General features: G+C 31.4%; 2 protein-coding genes across 2 annotated transcripts; one reads left to right on the top strand and one right to left on the bottom strand.

Moving 5' to 3' along the window:
* Positions 1-10162: 10162 nt before the first annotated feature.
* Positions 10163-11680, bottom strand: LOC134723670 (RING finger protein 145-like). Its single transcript, XM_063587227.1, has one exon. It carries the CDS (start codon positions 11652-11654, stop codon positions 10218-10220), a length of 1437 nt encoding a protein of 478 aa, XP_063443297.1. The 5' UTR covers positions 11655-11680; the 3' UTR covers positions 10163-10217.
* A 6447-nt stretch (positions 11681-18127) lies between these two features.
* LOC134723669 (uncharacterized) lies at positions 18128-21867 on the top strand. Its single transcript, XM_063587226.1, has 2 exons — positions 18128-18382; positions 20343-21867. Exon 2 carries the CDS (start codon positions 20349-20351, stop codon positions 21528-21530), a length of 1182 nt encoding a protein of 393 aa, XP_063443296.1. The 5' UTR covers positions 18128-18382; positions 20343-20348; the 3' UTR covers positions 21531-21867.
* Positions 21868-21994: the final 127 nt, after the last annotated feature.

Below are 21994 nucleotides of genomic sequence, written 5' to 3'. Positions count from 1 at the left end.
AATCACATAAGCAACTCGACGGGTGCCGCATGTGGAGCAGGATCTGCTTACCCTTCCGGAGCACCTGAGATCACCCCTAGTTTTTGGTGGGGTTCGTGTTGTTTATTCTTTAGTTTTCTATGTTGTGTCATGTGTACTATTGTTTTTCTGTTTGTCTTTTCCATTTTTAGCCATGGGGGGGTGTTGAGGACCTCCTTTTGTTGGAAATGTTTGGTTGGTTACAGGAAAGCACTGAAGCGTGACGGGAGCGGTTCTCCTTTTACGCAGTCATGCAGTGGGCCCAACTTATGAAAATGTCTGGATCCGGCCCGCATGCCTTGATTATTAGGACACATACATAACAAATCACAAAAATATAGGAAATCACTGAAGCGTGACGGGAGCGGTCCCGGCCCCTCTTAGGCAGAATACCACACATATACGATACTAAAACAATTACAGGAAAAAAAACAAGCTCTGCATGAAAAAAAGTATAACCATCTAACTTTCAATATCTTTCCGGGGTTTGACATGTGTTTTCTTAGTTTGCACTGAATTATCTTCAATCATTTGCGTATTTACAAAAGTACAATTACATGTATGTAGACTTCAGCCAACGGCTATTTTATGCCATAAATATTTGAGAATGGGTCAAAATTCACATGCAAATACAAAATTTTAAAGAAAGGGGGTCCCCAAATTAAGCAACGGAAAGTATATTATTTTACCACATGCCTGCAGCCGCCTATCTTATAAGGCCTGAACTTGTCAGCGTAAAGCCTCGGACCGTAGTGTGGCGATAATTGTGGCGATAAGGGAACAGTAGTCATTTATATGTAAAGCCATCCCAAAACCATCTCTCAAGTTGAATTTAAGTTCGAATTTTTTAAAGTTACAACTTTAAATTGGAAAAAAGTGGTGAACCTTATGGGATAATCGAGAACATATGCAGTGACGGGGCAAGAAATTTGGGGGACCATTTTATTACTACCAAAAAGGGGACCCGCTCCAGTCAAGCTTCAGTGATTACCTATAACAACCAATTTATTTTCGCTCAAAATAAGAGGCCCGAGTCCCTTGTGCCCCACCTTAAATCAGCCTGCATGTGACATGAACCGACAGAATTTCCATAAATAAAGACTCATCATAGATACCTGAGGATTAAATTATGCATTTACGCCAGACGCGCGTTTCGTCTACAAAAGACTTATCAGTGACGCTCGATTCCAAATAAAGTACGAAGTTGGTGAGCATTGAGGACCGAAATTCCTAAATGTTTTGCCAAATACAGCTAAGGTAATCTATGCCTGCGGTAGAAAGGGTTAGTATTTCAAACATCCAAATTTTTGTAAACTGTTAATTTATAAATATGACCATGCATATCAATGATAATTCATGTCAGCACAGTGCTGACTGCTGGGCTGGTGATACCCTCGGAGAATTAAAAGTCCACCAGCAGTGCACGTGCCATCGACTCATTTCCATAGCAAGATTATAAATAAAAATGCGAGGGGCACTCCCTCTTTCAGTATAAGTTTTATTCCATTTTTTTTTTAGTTTTCATCTCTATTTAACTAAGTAAACTTTTTGATAAGGAGAACGGTGCCGATGCATCTTTACTAGTTTCGATCCAGTCGATCTGTGATGATGGTGCACATGGGACCGCTTTCTTGTGGAGCTAAAAATAAACACGTACATGTTTACCAGGGTTGAGTTCAATATCGTAGCAGCTACGTCTACGTAGCCGCTACGTAGCTGCTATGAATTTCTATGTATCAACTATATAGTCTATAGCTACACGTTCAATAGTCAAAATCTACGTAGCACTATACATGTACACGTTAATTTGCTCAATACGCCAGACAATAGTAATGATTCCGAAATTCACAATGAATTTCAAGGTAAGGCGAAAGATACCAAAGCCAGGGACAGTCAACCTCGTAGATCGAAGATCTAAAATGATCATTAAATGTCCGAAATATATTTGTTTGCACCAAGAACATGATAGATGTCCGAAATATTTGTTTTCACCAGGGAAATGTTACAATTTCAGAAATATTTGTTAACACACACGACACAAGAAACATGATAGATTATAAATTGACTTATGGTTTGAGATTGAACTTAAATCTTACGGTTATTCAATATTTCTATTCGTTCAATAATCTTGAAAACTCATGGTTTATTATATTTTTGTTGAATTAACTGCCATGAAATAAACAAACTTGCTCCTGTTAAAGAAGCTTCAAAAGTAAATAAATCTATGTCTAAAGATGGAAAATGCACTTGGTAGATTTTTGTCAAGCACATCAGTTTTAAAGAATTAAATATTGATGAAAAAGAATATGAATATTGATTTGATAAATCTTTTCAACTTATAGTAAAAAAAGAAATAAACTTTTAAACATATTATTATTAAAGAACTTATAAAAAAAATTAAAAAAAAATTGTTATTGTTAAGAAAAGTATGATAAAATCAATCTGGAAAAACTTTCAAATATCGATATAACAGATCTAATTTTTTTTTGTTTTTTTTTTTTTATCTTTAGTCAGACTTTACAGTGAACTTAAAAATGAAATTAAACTGGAAGACTACTCGACAACAAATGGAAGTTTTTAACGACCTTGACTGGCTATACAGCCCTTGCACGGTCGGCAAGACTACTCGCACAATCTATTTCATATTTTATATCATTCGAAAGCTTATTAACCGTATTTCCTATTTTATTTTGCCCGGTCGTCAATTATTCGTACGGTGCAATTTTTGCTAAATCAAGGACAAAAGTCAAAACTGACCATTCCTAAATTATGCTAGAATTAAGCAAAATCCTCTTTTCTAATACTTTGTATGATAATTTTTTCTTCTAAAAATTATCTGAACCGTATAATACAATATACCACAACTCCAAATAAAATGCAAACTAAAATGTAGATTGCGCAATATTTACATGTACAGAAAATTGCATTTCTTGAAAAAAAACTTCCAAAAATCATGTAGATGCAATTTAAGCTACATGTAAATATTTTCTGAGGTTTAAATATGTATTTTTGAAAAATAGAAAAGTTATTTCGATTATAGGCTAAGGGATTTTTTTTCATTGTTTTAAACTGTCAAAACTTTCAAACTTGTCAAAATAATTTTAAAGGTTAATATTATTGTTGTGAGATCTTCGCAACATAAGAACCAAATAAAAAAAAACACCATTAAAATAAAGCTAAAAAAAGGGGGGATTAGTGCATCTGGTTTTATTAGTCTTGTATATTGTTTTTTTTTTTTTTTTTTTTTATAAATATGTTTGGAGTTTAGTATGACGTTAATTTTCGCTGAACTAGTACACAATTTTATTAAGGGGCTAGCTGAGGACTACTCCCGGTTGCTAGATTTTCTAGCTGCGTTGAAGACCAATTTTGGTGGTTATCTGCTCTTTGATCGGGTTATTGTCGCTTTGAATATTCCTGATGGAGAGTCGTCTCATTTGGCACTCATACCACATCTTCTTATATCTTCTTACCATCTTTAGTATGCAAATGTTCAACGAATGCTTGTCAGATGATCTACTTAAATACCACTCTGGTTTGTTTTCATGAATGACTTAAATGACAGTACTACAGTGGCATATATACGTTGCAACTTTAATGCATAATAATGACCAGCTTTGATTGTAGCATAAGTTAACTTTTTTTTTTTTATATAAAATCTGCTTTGTTTGAGATTTTTCGTTTTGAATTTTCCTTAATGTTCAGTATTTTATTGGACCTTACTTTTTATATATTATATATATTTAACTTAGGAAACAGTCATTATTTATTAGCTGAGAGGGTCGGTGCATTTTAGGGGGGTCATTGTCAAAAATATCACACAGCTGGGGGGTTGCCATAAAAAAAATATGGGGGGGGGGAGTCACACAATGAAAGTTTTTATTTCGGTCAAGTATATAAATTTTTGGACGATATTGAAGAAAGCGTGCTTGTATAATATCTAATATAAAGTTATCAAAGGTACCAGGCTTATAACTTGATGTGCATAAGTCTCATCAGTGACCCATAAAACATGCACACATTTTTTCTCACAAGTACTTAATGTTTCAGATTAATATAAAGCATAACTTATTTTGTAGATGTATGTAACTATTTATGAGGAATTTCAACTGTTTTGAACAACACAACGTATTCAAGAACAAGATATAAAACTGGTTGGTGGTCGGTCTTAATCAGATGGATATGTTGGTTTTTATTAAATGTTGAGAAATGTTTAATTTTCGTTTGGACGAAGTTTAAATAGATATAAGAAGATGTGGTGTGAGTGCGAATGAGACAACTTTCCATCCAAATAACAATTTAAAAAAAAGGTAAACCATTAAAGGTCAATGTACGGCCTTCAACACGGAGCCTTGACTCAGATCGAACTCCCAGCTATAAAGGGCCCCAAAATTACTAGTGTAAAACCATTCAAACGGGAAAACCAACGGTCTAATCTATATAAAAAAAAAAACGAGAAACGAGAAACACGTATTAATTATATAAACAAAAGACAACTACTGTACATCAGATTCCTGACTTAGGATAGGATATGTTTGTTTTTATTAAATATTGAGAAATGTTTAATTTTCGTTTGGACGGAGTTTAAAGTTTACATAACATCATCAATTCAGACATTGATAAGTTGAATACAATAGGGAAACATTGGTTATCTCCCCTTGAGGTCTATATGATAAGTAATTCTAAATAGTCAAATGTAATAAGAAAATACTGTTTTAGTTAATTTTATGAAAAGAAGCAGTCATTTTAAAATCCCATATGTTGACGGAATAAACAAATACATACCTGACAGAGGTTTCAATTGAAAGATTAACTAATTTAGCCAAATGTGATTTTTGTTTCTTTTTTAAAAAGTGTAATAAGATTTTAGTTTTATTGAATGTCAAACGTATTTACCATTTATTACTGAAATAAAATTCCATTTTGGAAAATTATTGTTTACTTTACTAACTAGGACATATAAAAATAGGTTCAATCCACCATTTTCTACATTTGAAAATGCCTATACCAAGTCAGGAATATGACAGTTGTTGAACATTCGTTTGATGTTTTTTATCATTTGATTTTGCCATTTGTTTAGTGACTTTCCATTTGGAATTTTCCTTGGAGTGCAATATTTTTTGTGATTTTACTTCTATACAATTAACAAAAAAGCGTGTATCCCTATTTAATGAAAGGATCACTAACTCGAATTTGAGGACATATAGATTTTTCTTTGAAAAGTTGAAAAAATCATCAAGGTGAGATTTATCTGAAATATCTTTTTCTAAAGGCACAACCGCTTTAGATTCACTTCAAGAGGCAAACATGATTTGTAGCTTTTCTGGTTACAAAGTCATATATTTTATTTATGTCTTGGTGATAAGTACCTTATAAACCATCAGAAATCTACCAAACTATGAGCGCATTCATAAATTCAAACGAACTTAAATTATAACCCATTTGGATGGGATTGGCTCGGCTAACAGTACAAAGCAAATCTAAAGTTTAATTTAAGACAGATGCAAAGTTCATCAAATACTGTCCTTCAATCTTCACAACAATACATGCTGTAACAGCTTCATGTATCCCCCTTTTGTCGTACCGACAAAATAATAACGTATTTTTGATCATTTTCCACAGTTTGAATTGATAGCTAATTTAAAATAGCTAAAAACTACTATTTTGGTAGAGTTGGACAACGAATGCATACTTATCTAACACTAATATGACTGGTGTATCCCAATTTTTGAAAATTTTACCTATTGTGTCTGTTTGTTCGGCTCACTAAATTGCTGTCTATATAATTGAATTATGCAACTGTGATGGAAGTGCTAGCTATAATATCAGATTTAAACCGACAATATTAATTTTTACAAAAGGAAATGTCTGCATCAATTTGTACAAGTCAGGAATTTGACAGTTGCTTTTCATTTGTTTAATTTTGACAATTGGACGATCACTTTCATTTTGAAATTGCTTTATATATAAAAAGCAGATGTGGTATTATTACCAAAGAGACAACTCTCCACAAGAGACCACAATGGCACAGAAATTAACAACTATAGGTCACCATACGGCCTTCAAAAATGATAAAAAGCCCATACCGCATAGTCAGTTATAAAAGGCCCCGAAATGACAATGTAAAACATTTCAAACGAGAAAACTAACGTCATCATAATTGTAAAAAAAAATGTACACATACAATCAACCAACTTGTTTTTATGGATACTTAATTTCGCGTTTTACCATTTCTTTACCACTTCGCGGCAATTAAATTTCGCGATTTCCTGATTTTCTTAATGAAGTGTAATAAGGAAAGTGTCAAGTTTTACACATTCGCGACGATTTATATTCGCTTTATTTTCTACTCGCGCAAGTCTCGAAAATAAATTGATCGCGAACATAAGTTTGTTTCAAGCAAACAAACGACAACCACTGAACTACAGACTGCTGACTTGGGACAGGCACATACATACATAATGTGGCGGGGTTAAACATGTTAGCGGGATTCCAACCCTCCCCTAAGCTGGGACAGTGGTATAATAGTACAACATATGAACGAACTATAAAAATCAGTTGAAAAAGGCTTTACACATCAGATGGACAAATATACAAGTGGACGTGGCTGGGTACTTGTACATCCCAACAACAAAAAGACACTAGAAAGAGACCTGAGAGTACTTGCAGTTAACTGACACATTCTTCAAGCCACTAACAACTAATAAAAAAATCATACATCTAAGACTAAATTGTCAATCCATACACATCCAAAATCCAAAGGATTACTTCATAAACAACAGTCACAGAAAAAAAATAACATTGTGCAATGCAAAGATACAGGTATCGGCATACGTATATAACATACTAGTAGTATTTAGTTTGCTTTAAATCTATACTGATAACAAAGTCAATATTTATACCAATACAATTATAATTTATTTTTTGCTATTTTATATTTTATATAATAGTGCAATCGGAAACATATCCAAATTTTCAGTGAAATTAATGTACTGTTTTATTTGTGTGTAAATTTATTCTTATTAGCTTCTCAGATGTGAAATGATGAACGTAAAGATACTAATCATATCTTTTAATTTTACTAAGATGCTCACAATCTAATCAATTTTAATCTAATTAAAATTAAATCCTTGAATTACACTTGTTCTGAAAGAGTGTCATCAATAAGTCTAATGTGAATTTTAAAAATTCAACACCATTAACAATTGATTGAAGAAAAAATGCAGTTATATACATAACGAAGTTTACCACAATAACAAGTATATCATAACTGAACAATGAAAATATAATACTCAATATAAACAGAGATGTTTCTACGGCTTCATCATGGCATGAAAGAAAAAACGAGTCAACAAAAGATAGACAATGGTCTGTTAATCCATACACCACACTATTTACAAATATTAGATAATATATAAACAAAAGGACATTTGTTTGATGTTCTTCATCTTTAAGCAACAGTAAGATTTCTCATTCTTCAATTTGTTCATTTTACTTTTTCAATGTCTCTGTTGTTTATACCAATAACAGTCTTTTGTTGAAGACCGTACTTTGACCAATAATGGCTTCATGTTTCCAATTATCACTTGGATGGAGAATAGTCCGATTGACGCTCATACCACATCTCATAATATCTATTTTCCATCATTCAAGTCTGCAATACAAAACGAGTTTCTATTTCACAATTTCACATGTGGAGACTCGACATATTATTTAAGAATTTGATCATGTCTTTATTTGCACCGCCATTAGCATGAATCATCTTTATTTGACATATAAAGGCAACAGTAGTATCCGTTATCGTCGTATGAAAATCTATGAGTTTGACTGTTCCTCTGGTATCTTTTGCCCATAATTTATGCAATTACAGTGTAGATATCACATAGAGGAGAATCTGCGAACTCTCCTAGAGAACATGATATCATCCCCGGTTCTTTGTTGAGTTTGAGTTGCCAAAATTTCCGTTTTCTATGTTGGGTCTTTTGTTCGTTTTTTCGTTGTCAGATTGTCTTCTAAGGATTTTCGTATTCCAGGAATAGATTCACAACTTCTTGGAATTTTGGATCCTCAATGCTCTTCAACTTCGTAATTGTTTGGCTTTAGAAATATTGTGATATGAGCGTCACTGATGAGTCTTTTGTGGACGATGCGCGCGTCTGGCGTACTAAATTATAATCCTGGTACCTTTGATAACTATTCGACTTACTATCCGTTACAGTTCCCCCTTTTTTTTTAAAGTTCTAACGAAACACTTGTGTTGAAATGTGTTCAGCATAACACTTGCCAATGCCACTGATGATACAGAAATTCAGATGCCTCTTTACACCGAATGACTTCTTAAATTCTTATTGAAGAATATTAAGAATGAACATTTTAATATACAAAATACTTATATTAAATTTGGTGGCAAGATAGTTCATAGTACTATATCTATTCTAATATTTAAATATCAGCATTTTTTTTTAATCTTGTAACGATACTTTTACTTGAAAATTTGTAGGATAACTTGAAAAATTCAAAAAGGTAGAATTTTATATTTTTTAAAACTGATCGGTAGATAACGATTTTATGAATATTTAATTATTAATTTAGGCGTCAGTAGTTTATAATTAATTATGCTCAAATCTCGTTTAGTGTAATGATATATCTTTGAACAGGATTGAATACTAGCTGAATCGAATACAAGAGAAAGAATAGAAAATTGCAGTCTATCATTGTACTTTCTCAGGGCAATTTTGTCTACAGGTGACCAGCATGGACGCATAGATATGGCTGGTGGAAGAGATGTGATTTATACAGAACATCACAAATAGGGTTCACTGACTGCCCAACAAGCTTACGCCTTGAAATACCAACCAATATGAAATAAAGGATTGTTAATGTGTTTCGTAAATAGCGCATTATTTCATTTGTTTGAAGCATGAACATCTCATTCCTGCATGAGCCATTTCCTGTCAAAACTGATTTAATAGGGATATAATTAAAAATATATGCAAAAACCGTTCCAAATCAGGATCAAATACAACATTAAACTCACCTTGAACTTATATGCGGCATGTGAAAGGTTAAGCTAGCTAGAACACGAGGTTTAATTCACCATTTTGACGTAGGGATATGTCCCAAGTCAGGGATATGAAAATTGTATTCAGCAAAAAGGTGATGTCCCTTATCAAATGGCAAAATCAAAAGGATCAAAGACACCAAACGAATGGAAACGGATTATCATACTTCTGACTTGGTGTAGGCCTATGTAGAAACGGTGTATTTAATTTGGGTTTATAGCTAGCTAAACCTCTAACTTATCATTGATATGGTTATAATCATACATTAACTGTTTACAAACTTTGATATTTTATAATACTAAGGCTTTTTTGTAACCTTAGGTATATATAACATTAGTTAAACTGTTGTATTTTTCAAAACTTTTAGGATGTTTTGGTTTTCGATGCTCTTCAACTTTGTACTTTATTTGGCCTTTTAATTTTTGTTTGATTCTAGTGACACTGAGAAGTCTTTTGTAGATGAACCGCGCGTCTGGCGCAAATACAAAATTTAAAAACTGGTATCGATGATGATGATGATGATGAGTCGCACTCAGCTACATGAATGGGTGAACAAATCAAATTGTAGTCAACATGGTGCTATAATCTTTATAATCACAATAAAACAAACAAATATGTTAACAGTTTTAAGTCAATTATGTTTTGACTACATAAGTATCATATTATGTGTAATGTACAATATTACGTTTTTTGATTTTGACGCATACCAAACTCATAGAAATCAACAGGAATGGTTGTGAAGGAAAGTATTTTAAAATACAGAAAATCAACTTAATGCACTTTCTAGAGTTTTTCATAAAATTACTGTTAATCTATTTAACGTCTGATGCATACATCATAATTCTCGATTTAACTATTTAATTCAGTTAGATATTTTTATATATAGTAAACAACACATAAGTAAACAACACATAAGATATATTAATGAAACAGAACAATTATGTGAAACATATGCAATATTGCATCCAAAACCTTAAGAAAAGTAACATTCGATAATATCAGGAAACACAAAAAATATTGAAAATAATTAATATATCAAAATGTAGATATTTGACGAATTTAATGATTTATATATGCTTTGAAGTGACTACACGGATGTATTCAAGACAATTACATACATAAATGAATTCTAAAGTTTTATAAGATTATTTGCATTTGACACAATGGACAAGTAAGTCTTACATTTAGCCATTTCCGAATACAGGATTCATGGAATAAATGGTCACATTGTGTGACCTTTGCTTCTTCCAATCCCTGGAAACAAATCGAACAGACGTCTTGATGTCCAGCAAGTCGATCAGATGTAGCGTCGACCAAATTATTTATGAATTCTCTGATCTTCTTTTTATGGCTGATGACGCGTTGTATTCTGACTCCTTGGATGTATATATTGACGTACGAAATTAATCCCAAACGCAACAACTCTAACCAACTATAAAAACCAAAGAATAGTGTCCACACAGAGAAAACCACCGTGCATATTTGAATCAATATTATAAAAATCCCCATGCCAATTCGAATATTAAACACCAGGTTATCAAATCCATCCCAGAAAGTTTGGCAAATTGCATCGTATTTGAATAGAATATAAAGAAATAGAATGTAAACAGCGAATATTAGATTTGTAAGATAACTTGACATTGTTAAAAAGATTCCTAAATTATCCATAGTATAGTGACAATACATATAATACATTATTATTGCAGGACCTAAAACAAACATCAATTGAATACAGATAACTCGTACGCAGGTTAACATATTTCCTTGTATAAATTCTACTTTTGATGTCATTGTTTCTATCAGGAGTAAACAGTTACTAACAAACAAGGCCAAAATCAATAATAACCTGCTGACAACTAGTTGTCCACGCTCATAATGTCCCATGTCCGATATAACTACGTTTATTAAAAAGAAAATGACGCTGAATATATATGAAGGTTGCAAAACAAGTTCACCTTCAATTTCAAACGTGCCTGTGACGGTGAGGTAGCAAACCTTAAGTAATCTTTTTGAGATTGAAACTATTATAGAAGCCATAGCATTTGATGATAAAATTGTACAGCAGCACATACCAAGTGTTGACAAAAGTATGGACCTTTGACCCTTAACACCTAACTCAGATAAGTCATTAATGCAGTAATTGTATATTAATGCCACAATAAACATCAACACATAATACATAGGATAGGTGAACTCCGCTACGAACTTGACTTTCCCTTTATCTAGTGTGTTTGAAAACTTGTTGAAGTTGTCGAACATTACACTATAGTTTTGTTTATGTAACTGTATAAACATGACAACTGAAATCAAAATAACAACAATGATATAAAACCAGCTTAATTCATCCTGCAAGATCGATCCAGCCAAAACAAAGCAATACAGATAAACCCCAAAACGACATTGTGTATTAATGTTACAGAAAAAACATACTAACAAACCAAGACACGTCTGTAATAACAGGTAGGAACTACCGAATCTTTCAAATAAATTACTTTCTCCAAACACCCAACCACATATAATCTGTGTCGTTGTCAGCAAGACCTTGATTATTTTTTGTTTATTAATGTATGACATTTGAAACAACAATCCCAGGCAACATGGACCTATAAAATAAAATATTTAGATTTTAGTGAAGTTTAATATATTAGTATATTCCACATAATCTATCATAGCTTAAAGGTCATGCACTTCTTTTGAACTTGATGGATAGTCGTCTCATTGGTAATCGAACACCATCTTCTAATTTTGATATCCATTAAAATTAGAATTAAAATATTATGGGTTTCTTTGGTATGTCAAAAGACCAAGAAATGCAACTAGACACATGTCATACCTCGATAATGCATATGTTATTGTACCCTGAAAATTAAACACCAGATAGTTTTTCTTTTGTGTGTACATCAATTTATTCAAAATAGCTCATCAAGAAATACGGTTACATTTTGTGTGTAATATCAATTTAGATGGTTTCGCCAACAACACTTTTTGACAACCATAATAGTGATCAATTATAGTTTGTACAATGCTCCTTTAAAATTTCAAAGAGGAAGAACTGCAGTTTCCTTAGCTCTACTGCTTATTATTGTTGCTAAAGTGTGCGTACACTTACAATACATGAGATATTTCTTGCTGAATTATGAATGCTTCAGGAACCCACAAACCCTTTCTAAATCAGTGGCAAGAATCCAATCAGTATACTAAAATGTACTTATGAGAAAGTGAAACTACCTAATCTAGGGTTTATGTCAATTTGGTGTAGAATCTATTAGATTCATAAAACATATTTAATAAAAAGTATAATAATAAAAATAACTAATTCCAAGCAAATATTAAAATTGAAAGTCATTTATCAAATAGCAAAATCAAAAGCTGAAGCACATCAAACGAATGGAAAAGCTATCTTACTCCTGCCTTGTTACAGACATTTCCTTTTGTAGAAAACGTCGATTTAAACCTGGTTTTATAACTAGATAAACCTCTTACTTGCATTATAGTCGTATATGATTCCATTATACACACCACAAAGTGAGAGCAAAGCAAATATACATAATTGGTAAAAATGTCAAAAAGGGATAAAACAGTCAATGTTGTGTTATAATCATTAAAACATAGACAACTCTGTTTAAAAAAAAAATAGTCATCAAGACACTTTAAAAACAATGCATATAAGAAATTGAAAGACAAGAATACAAAAAAATCCATAGCACAATAATACAATGACGGGATGTGTTAATACCGCCAAAAGCATATTTCCTGAAATGGACCGAACAATTAAGGTTAAAAATATACTAAGATAACTAAAAAGAACAATATATAACTTATATTTACTTTTCAAACCTAGCATTATAGCTATCCTAATAGCCTGCAACTTGTATAACAGTCGTTTACAGTGCCATTTTCTTGACAACATTGGACAAACAGTCGGACAAGACATTACAGGTTAATGTGAAAATAGTTGAATGCAGCAGCATAAACTATGTAAACATATATTACAGATATACACACTAAACTAACTAAAGCATTCAAACAAACAAGAAGAATCTTACAAAGACTCCAACAGCACGGATTCACTTGCTATTTTAAAGAATAAATATGTTTGAGGGGGCGCGCGGGTATAAATCCTTTTTTTAATTAAAGGATTTCGTTTTTTCCCCCTATAAATAAACTTTATCACATACTTAATAGAAAAATAGAAAAGAAAATTGGGTCACCGTTCGTTTAAGCTCACAATCTGCATTCGAAAGAAGTATGCGTTTTGTTGTTACTTTTTTTCTGTTGAACTAATAGGAGAAATAGAGGTAATATCAAAATATAAAAAGAACTTAATTACAGAAATCGCTTAAATTAACCAAATATATAGTTTTAAGTACAGCTCATTTGAAAAAAAGAAGGAAAAATAAATGTCACTGATGACTTAAAATCGATATTTTGATGTTCTTGCAAACAAATTTGCTTTTTTGCACCAAAGGGAGATATTTTCGAGCTTTTTCAATGATATACAAATTTTAAAAGTCATATAAGGACACCACGAGTCGATTTTTTTTATTGATTTTTAAACCATATAATTAAGTTACAACTTTTAAAAGTGTAATAAATAAGATTCGTAAAGAAAAAGAAAATGTTCAAAATTTTGCTGAAATGTTTGTACCTTCGAGCCTCCTTAAACTAATAAATACCGAAACAGGTCAAAAGGCATAAATCCAAAAGAAAATTATAGCACTTAATAAATACGAGGAATTTAAGTATACTGAAAAGATATACAGCTTTAGTGCCTAGAATCGATAACTCAATACAAATCTGGTTATTATTGGGTCTTGAAACTTTTCGATGAACTTGTTGGCACTATTGTTGCCTATTACCTTCGACCTGTATTAGTTTTTATTTTCAGAATATACCTTTATATTAATATATAGAAAAGTTTGATGTCATTTTAACGGTACTTTTAGCATTTTCATATTTGTAGAAGGTTTGGCTAGCAATAAAACCAGTTTTAACACAGTAATTTTTATTAAAATGTCCTGTACCAAGTCAGGAATATGGCAGTCGTTATCAAATAGTTCGTTTCTATGTATGTTTCATTGGCGTTTGATTTTATTGCGCTTTATATTCTTCTGTTGTTTTCTTCTTTAAGTTGATGTGATTCCCTAGTTTTTAGTTTAATAGCAGGATCTGTTTTCCCTTATTCAATCTATGACTTTGGAACAGCGGTATGCTACTGAAACCTATATTTATAGTGTTCACACATGTGCTGTTACCTTGGCAATTTTGAAAATCTAAAGTTCGAAAACACTCTTTATATGCTAAAATCTATTTTGAAAGTTTGGAGCACTATTATTAACCAGTCTGCTATTTTCATAGTGATGCAATTTTTATAATATTTTTGGAGTTCCATAATTTTGTTATTCTTGTGCTTTGGATTTTTTAATATTATGACCCCAAGCCCTAATGGCAGATTTTCTAATGCGCATCCGGTGCAGTGAGAATACTACAGTGATAATTAATGTTGATACCATTCAGAATGTACAGAGCAACAATCCACTCTTGGATATGCATTTAAGGTAGAATAGACTGGCCTTTTAAAGCTGACTATATGCGGTATGGGCTTTGCTCATTGTTGAAGGCAGTGCGGTGACCTATAATTGTTAATGTTTGTGTCATTTTGGTCTTTTGTGGATAGTTGTCTCATTGGCAATCATACCACATCTTCTTTTTTATATTGATACCTATAATGTTGTATTGGTGTTGCGATAAACTATAAGTTTTGTGAAATAAATATCAGGTTTAAGCGTAATACATTAAGATATTATGTAACCATATCTTGTATGACGGTACAAAACACGTATGCAGTTATCATTCTTACCTAGTGACCGCAGAAAATATGACAGCCATCCTAAATACTGATAACTGAATCTGGAGAAAATGTCGAGAAAGGCTATGGCGAAAATGTTAATACTAAAATCCAGCAAAATTGTCAAATGCTGCCTCTTAAATCTTGATAATCTTGATTGGATTTTCTAAAATGTTAAAAAATAACATATGTTCGTAATTAATTGCCTTAATTATTATATATGAATAGCGTTTGATTGATCATTGAGACGGCGTGAATGTAAAGCAAATGAAACAATCGTATGTGGTATAACCACTGGATAGTCTTAAAACATGTATCCGTCAGTTTAATCGAATAAACGAATCTGCCCAATCTAGTAAAATAAAATCATGAAATAAAAAACAATAATGCATAAAAATCACAGGCGCAGTTGTGGTATAAACGAACAAGGCAGTCATAAAAACACTCAAGGCAAGGATTTAAATAAAAAGTCTGGATAGTCATTTTTGTGGACTCAAGATTAATGCAGAATAACACAACATGATACACTTGTGTAAGGAATATCAAAATAAGACTGCTAAAGAAGGAGGGTATAATTGGAAATTAGTCCTTGTAAATTACTCCTGTGGATAAGCGATTCTCTAAAATGAATGCGAGTGCCTTCCATTTTTATAAATATGTATATATGCGGTGTATGTTTACAGATTTTTGTCCCAATAATTGTCACATTCACCTAATATGTCTGTTTTGTTAGCTTCTCAATTTTGTCAATATAATGGTAATATCATTATTTTTTAGTAACAGTCATACAAGTGTGGGGTTAAGTCAGCTTTCAAACCAGATTAAACAAAACATTTTCTTCTTAAGATGCATGTATCAGCTAGGAATATGGTAGCCGTTTTTCGGTTGTTGATAGCATTTGATTTTTGCAATTTTTATAGAATGTCCTTTTCGAATTGGCCGTTGAGTTCAGTATTGGGTTTTAACTATACTAGATTGCAGTTTTAAACATGTGTAAGACCAAATAAAACATCCAATTATTTAATATGTTACTTCACGAAAACTGATACACAATACTGCACGTTTATTCATAACGTACATTTTTCCAAATTGTTTTAAGTGCAGAAGACGTGTATTTGAACGTACAATATAAAAACTAGTCAATTCAGTGAAATAGCGTTGTAAGTAAACTATGACACCAACGTGAAGCTCGATCCATGTTTATTTAATTCCAAACATATAATCTATATAAATAAAAATATAAACATAATTCTTATATTTAAACCTAGTAATACATATAATTGCACTGACTAGGTTTTAACAATAAAGTTATTATTTATAAACTGAAAGACAATTGAAATATGATTCGATTTATCTTAATATAAATGAACCCCTCAATTGTCAATTTGTATAAAACCTAATTCAATATGTTTCAAGCTTAGTACAATGACATAAATATTTAACAAATTTGCTCAGTTGAACAGGAAATGGGTAAATTAAAAAAAAATCCAACATATATCTCACTATACGGTACAGGATTCGCTTATGTTTGAAGGCTGTGCTATGACAAAGATTTTACATACTCATCTGTTGATATCAGATGAATAGTTGTTTCATGATAATATTACCACATCACGTCCTTATTTTTATATAAAGTTAAAAGAAATACTTATATGTTAAAAATATACTTACCTGGTAAAGCTCCATGTTTTGTATAATATAAAGAAAAAAACAAGGTATCAACACATTCTAAATATAGATTTATTACACCCGTTTATTTTTAAGTATGATTGCCATGAAATGTATTTATAAATCAAGCCCATAGAAATAAAATAAACATTAATATATAATTATCGCTATTTTGTGTATTTTTCCTTTGATCTTTTTTTGTGATAATGGCATATCATGGTACTCGCATGAGATGGAAAATTATCGCTAGAAACTAAGAAGCCACGTGGCGTTGCTACGGAAATTGACATGAAATTGACAACGTCGTCACAGGTAAAATAGCGATAAACAGATTATCATTGGTCATCTCAACTCGATTGCTTTTCTCGCTTTCGCCGTGAACGGCTCAAGCGAGAAAATCAATCTCGTTGAGATAATCGACGATAATCTATAATTATATGACAGTTAGGATCTTCATAAAATGTTGGTTTGAAATCATAGAATACCAAATTGTTTGACTTTGAAGTCATCGGAACAATTACGTTATTTTAAAAAGCTAACATAATCGGTTGAATATGTACTGAATGGTTCATCACTTACGATCAATATTAGCCGCGAGTATTTTTGTGACCGACTCTTGATTATTTAATTGTAAAATGTTAAGCACAATATATCAAAATGATAACCCCATTTTTTTAAAATGTCAGGAAGAATATATTAAAATGATAAACACAACATATTAAAATATTCACATCTGTTTCTATCACAATATCCACATTTAAAAAAAAACTTATCTTGTACATATCGAATCAAAATTTTCAACACGCCTAAGAAAAATAAAGTGTTCAGTAAAATCATCTCACGGTATCCCCCAAAAAAAGGAAATTAGCAACCTCGAACCTGTTCGAGCAAAATACCATGTTTGTGGACAGGCAATATTCTTTTTCAGACTTTTTGTGAACAAAACTAAACCGCAAAACAGATATTTCATAATCTTTACCACAAATGGATTTACAAACAGAACATGAATATCCATTTGACCCTGGCTTTTAAGCAACAAACAATACATGTAAAGTTGTCGCTAATAAGGGAATGTTGATTATTATTGATTTAGAAGTCTTCAACTTTATCTCGAAACCCTGTGTTGGTTTTATCTTTAAAAATTTTCACATGGCAAGGAATATGAAAGAACAAAAATGATAATTTGTGTCTATATTATTTATTTATTAACAAACAAAGTTTCCTTAAATTATTGATTTTCCCTGAAATCATATTAGGGAATATGTATAATGATTATTAAAATGTTCAGTGATTATGTAAAATCACTGCTCATTTTCAGGGATTATATATAATTACTAATGATTGCAGTGATTCTACATATTCCCTGAAAAATCAAGGATTCTACATAATCCCTGATTATACAGATTCACTGTAATATATATATATACATAATACTAGCCTTTAATAAAGGGTCAATTGCTTACATAAATTCTATGTCAAAATCAATTGAAAAACGAATAAATACCTGTTCAAAGGGAAATAAATCGATCGACCCAAAACAATGTATATCTTAAGTGTACTGGAATCTTAACGATAAAAATTTTGCCAATCATACGGGACATAATATGAAGTCGACAAGATCACCAAGAGATTGAAGGGTCAAATTCTAATGATAGGTTTAAAAAACTTTAAAGTCATAATTAGTGGAAAGTATTTGCTGATTCAAAACGGTGCGCAACCAAGCTGATTTTCTTGTTAAGGAAGTAAATTAACTTTTGTTATACACAACTTCACGCAAATTTTAAACGTAAGTACACTTACTCACATTTACTATACTCCAATAAACATGTCAGACGTTAGGCCCGTTTGTATGGAATGCTTGCCTGTGATATCTTTCGAAGTGGAAGTTCCATTATCAAATGGCAAAATAAAAAGCCCAAGCAAATCAAATAAATGAAAGACAACTGCCATATTCATGACTTTGTACAAGGAATTTCTTTTGTAAAAATGGTGGATAGATTTACAGAAAGCAACATTATTTAATAATGTTACGTTTGTTTTTAAATTTACTTGCTTATATTGCATAAAATTAATATTAAGAACTTATATTGTATAGATAAGTCACCTTGTCCCTGATGTTTGCTTGTTATAAAACCAGGTTTAAGCCATCAGGTTCTTGAAAAAAGCCTGTACAAACTATGGAATTTGGCAGCTGTATTTCACTTGTTTTGTTTGATTTTGTCAGCTTTTAATGGACTTTCTCTCTATGAACTTGCGCTGGAGTTTGATATTTTGTTATAATTTTGTGTCCTAAGTAAAGGCATGAAAATACATGATATTTTGTGTTTTTATTTCATTTTTAACCAAATATTCCTGTTTAAAAAAAAAATTGCTTTAGGGTAAAAAAGTAAAATCACAAAAATAATGAACTTGAACGAAAATCTAATCGGAAAGTCCATAATCACATGGCAAAATCAAATAACAAAACACATCAAAAACGAATAGACAAGAACTGTCATATTCCTGACTTGGTACAGGCATTTCAAATGTAGTTTTATAGCGCTAACCCTCTCACTTTGATGACAGTCTCATCAAATTCCGTTATATTTACAATGATGCGTGAACTAAAAAGACAAAAAGAAATAACATTATTTATAAACCAAGCAATAGCTTTTACATAGCAACACTAATCATTGATATAAAGTTAACGAGTTAATAGCATGTACAATACAGTTTCGTTAGATAACTCCACATCAATGAATGGTGATCTTTTAAATTGAACAAGAAGTTGAATATGTTTATTTGTACTTGAATGTATATGTTTGACTACAAATAGAAATAAGATGCGATATGAGTGTCAATAATGCAAATCTCAATAAAAGCAAAACACGTATACGTGCACTTTTTTTTAATTTTTAAGTAATGTTCTGCTATTGCATTATTTCATCTTTCCGGTCTCTTACCTCGCCGACATTTTTTCCATACGTTAGAAATTCGCTAATAACAAAAGTGCAATTTTTGACGAAATTCGCTTACAAGCTTTTTTCTGCCTAGTCTCTTCAAATATGTTCAAATTTAGTGCTACTTTTACAAATAAATGGGTTCATCATTTCAGACTTTTACTAAAATTTAGATCCTTTTACATTTCGATTCTTTAGAGAAACATACCTATTTTTGTTTTCAAACGATAAACACAAAATGCATTTTGTAAAAACATTTTGAATATTTCTTTACATAATTGTGTACTAAGTTTGTGTAACATTTCGTGGGAAATACCTCATTCTTAGATCAATGTAATGATTCTTAAACCTCCCCTTAATATTTATTGTATGATCTTTAAGGAGTGACATAAGTAAGAGAGTGTAATACTATCAACCATTAAATTAAACTGAACATAGATACCAGGAATAAATTATATATATACGTCAGACAGGCGTTTCGTCTATAAAAGTGACGTTCGAATCCAAAAAAATTAAAAAGGACAAATAAGGTACGAGGTTGAAGAGCATTGAGGACCAAATTCCTTAAAGTTTTGCCAAATACAGCTAAGGTAATCTATGCCTGAGGTAGAAAAGCCTTAGTATTTCAAAAAATTCAAAATTTTGTTAACAGTTAATTTTTAAATATAATAATATCAATGATAATTAATGTAGCTTTATCTAAATGTTTCGTTATTGAGACAATAAAAAAGAGATTTTTTTGCATGTTTTAAAAAAAGAACAGAATAGACTAACAAATCATACATCAACGATCAAAAATATTTTCAGATACACATGGGAAATCCCTTTTCAAAAGAAACGCAAAAGATGACTGAGGGAACTAAAGTTGAATTATACTTGAAGGATGAATTTGAAAGGGAATGTGCCTACAAAATAGAACAAGAAGAAGTCGAATTTATCAAGTCGGGTATAGAAACCATTGTGAAGAGGATTGCTAATAAAGTTCTAGACAATGATACTTTACAGGAAAGTATGAAAGTTACATTTGAAAAATATTTTAAGGGAAAAATGACAAGAAGCTCAAAAACTGTATTTGGTGTTGGAAGTTTTTATGAAGGGACCAGAAATAATTTTCCTGACGAATTTGATTTTATTCTCACTCTCTTTAGTTGTGAAGGCACATTTGAAGAATACAAACAGTTTCTCCTTGAAGCAAGCGTTTTTAATACAGTTTCAGATACTTTTTCACAGAAAGTGAAAGAATTGTCCGAAGTAGATAAAAATGCCTTACTCTATACTGCTTCTGATCCGAAAAGTCAACGAAAACTGTATTTTGGTAAATATTTGCGTCAACACGGTCCGGCAACATGGTTAAGATTTATTTACGAAAATGAATCCAACAGGAAAAAGGAAATAGATGTAGATTATGTTGCAGCTTTACATATAACTAACATGGATGTTCTGAACATGGTCGTAAACGAATTGTGTGTATTGACAGAATTTGCCAAAGAGACATTGTCAGTCGGTAGTTGTTTTTGTATAGGAGCTAATTTTTCTTTAACTCAGACGGAAGTACGTATTATGAAAACCATCTTGTCAGAAAATCATAGAAAAATATACAGAATCCTGAAGTATCTCATAAATGGCCATGGTGATGTCGATAAACTTAATAATCTAGGAAGCTTCGATAAAGCTTACTCCTCATATATGATCAAAACTGTGATGATCTATCACCATTACAATTGTAAAACGCTCGACACTGTTAATTTAGGACCATGTATATTGGATGTACTGGACAACTTATGTAAATATAAAAACACATCAGAGTTCCCTAGCTTATACAAAGTTGACTATAGAACAAAGATTCGATGCGACTTGTGTCTCCTGACTTCACTAAGATCCTTGACAGACTGTTTGAGGACAATGCAAAGAGATTTAGGAAGCAGTTATAACTATGAGAGAGACAAAATAAGAGATTCCATTTCAAAGAAATACCATGACACATTAGGCAAATAAGTATTCAAAACGTAAATATTTCAATGAAAAAAAACGAACGAAAATATTTTTATTTCTTTAAGATGTATAATGGAGATGAAACTCAAAATTCAAATCTTTAAATCTTGATTATTTGCATGAATACCAAAATTTAGCATTTTGTATTTAATGTAAATGGCAAAACTTATTATAATTACAAATAGATCAACAGGATTTAAACCGTTTATTGACTTATATATTATGAATATTTCAATTAAAGTTCAATTTCACCCTATGTTTTGCTTTTGTCATATTTTTATGACAAGTCGACTATAAAAGGTAAGAATAAAACAACCAAAAAAAGGAACAGCTAGGTAAGATAAACAACTATAAGGCACACACATGAGGAAATTAGCCCACACATATGAGTTTAATTTACACCATGATGCTACATGTATTCGGTAAAAATAATAGATTTTAATAATTTGGTTGGATTGTTTCAGCAG

The sequence above is a fragment of the Mytilus trossulus genome, chromosome 6, assembly GCF_036588685.1.
Source record: "Mytilus trossulus isolate FHL-02 chromosome 6, PNRI_Mtr1.1.1.hap1, whole genome shotgun sequence".
Taxonomy (NCBI): Eukaryota; Metazoa; Mollusca; class Bivalvia; order Mytilida; family Mytilidae; genus Mytilus; species Mytilus trossulus.
The sequence above is the reverse complement of the archived record's forward strand: the minus strand, read 5'-3'. Positions and strand labels throughout refer to the sequence as shown.

Bases quoted from the DNA above. Each gene is read 5' to 3' on its own strand.
- LOC134723670 (XM_063587227.1), bottom strand. From the start codon at position 11,654: ATGTCATACATTAATAAACAAAAAATAATCAAGGTCTTGCTGACAACG.
- LOC134723669 (XM_063587226.1), top strand. From the start codon at position 20,349: ATGGGAAATCCCTTTTCAAAAGAAACGCAAAAGATGACTGAGGGAACT.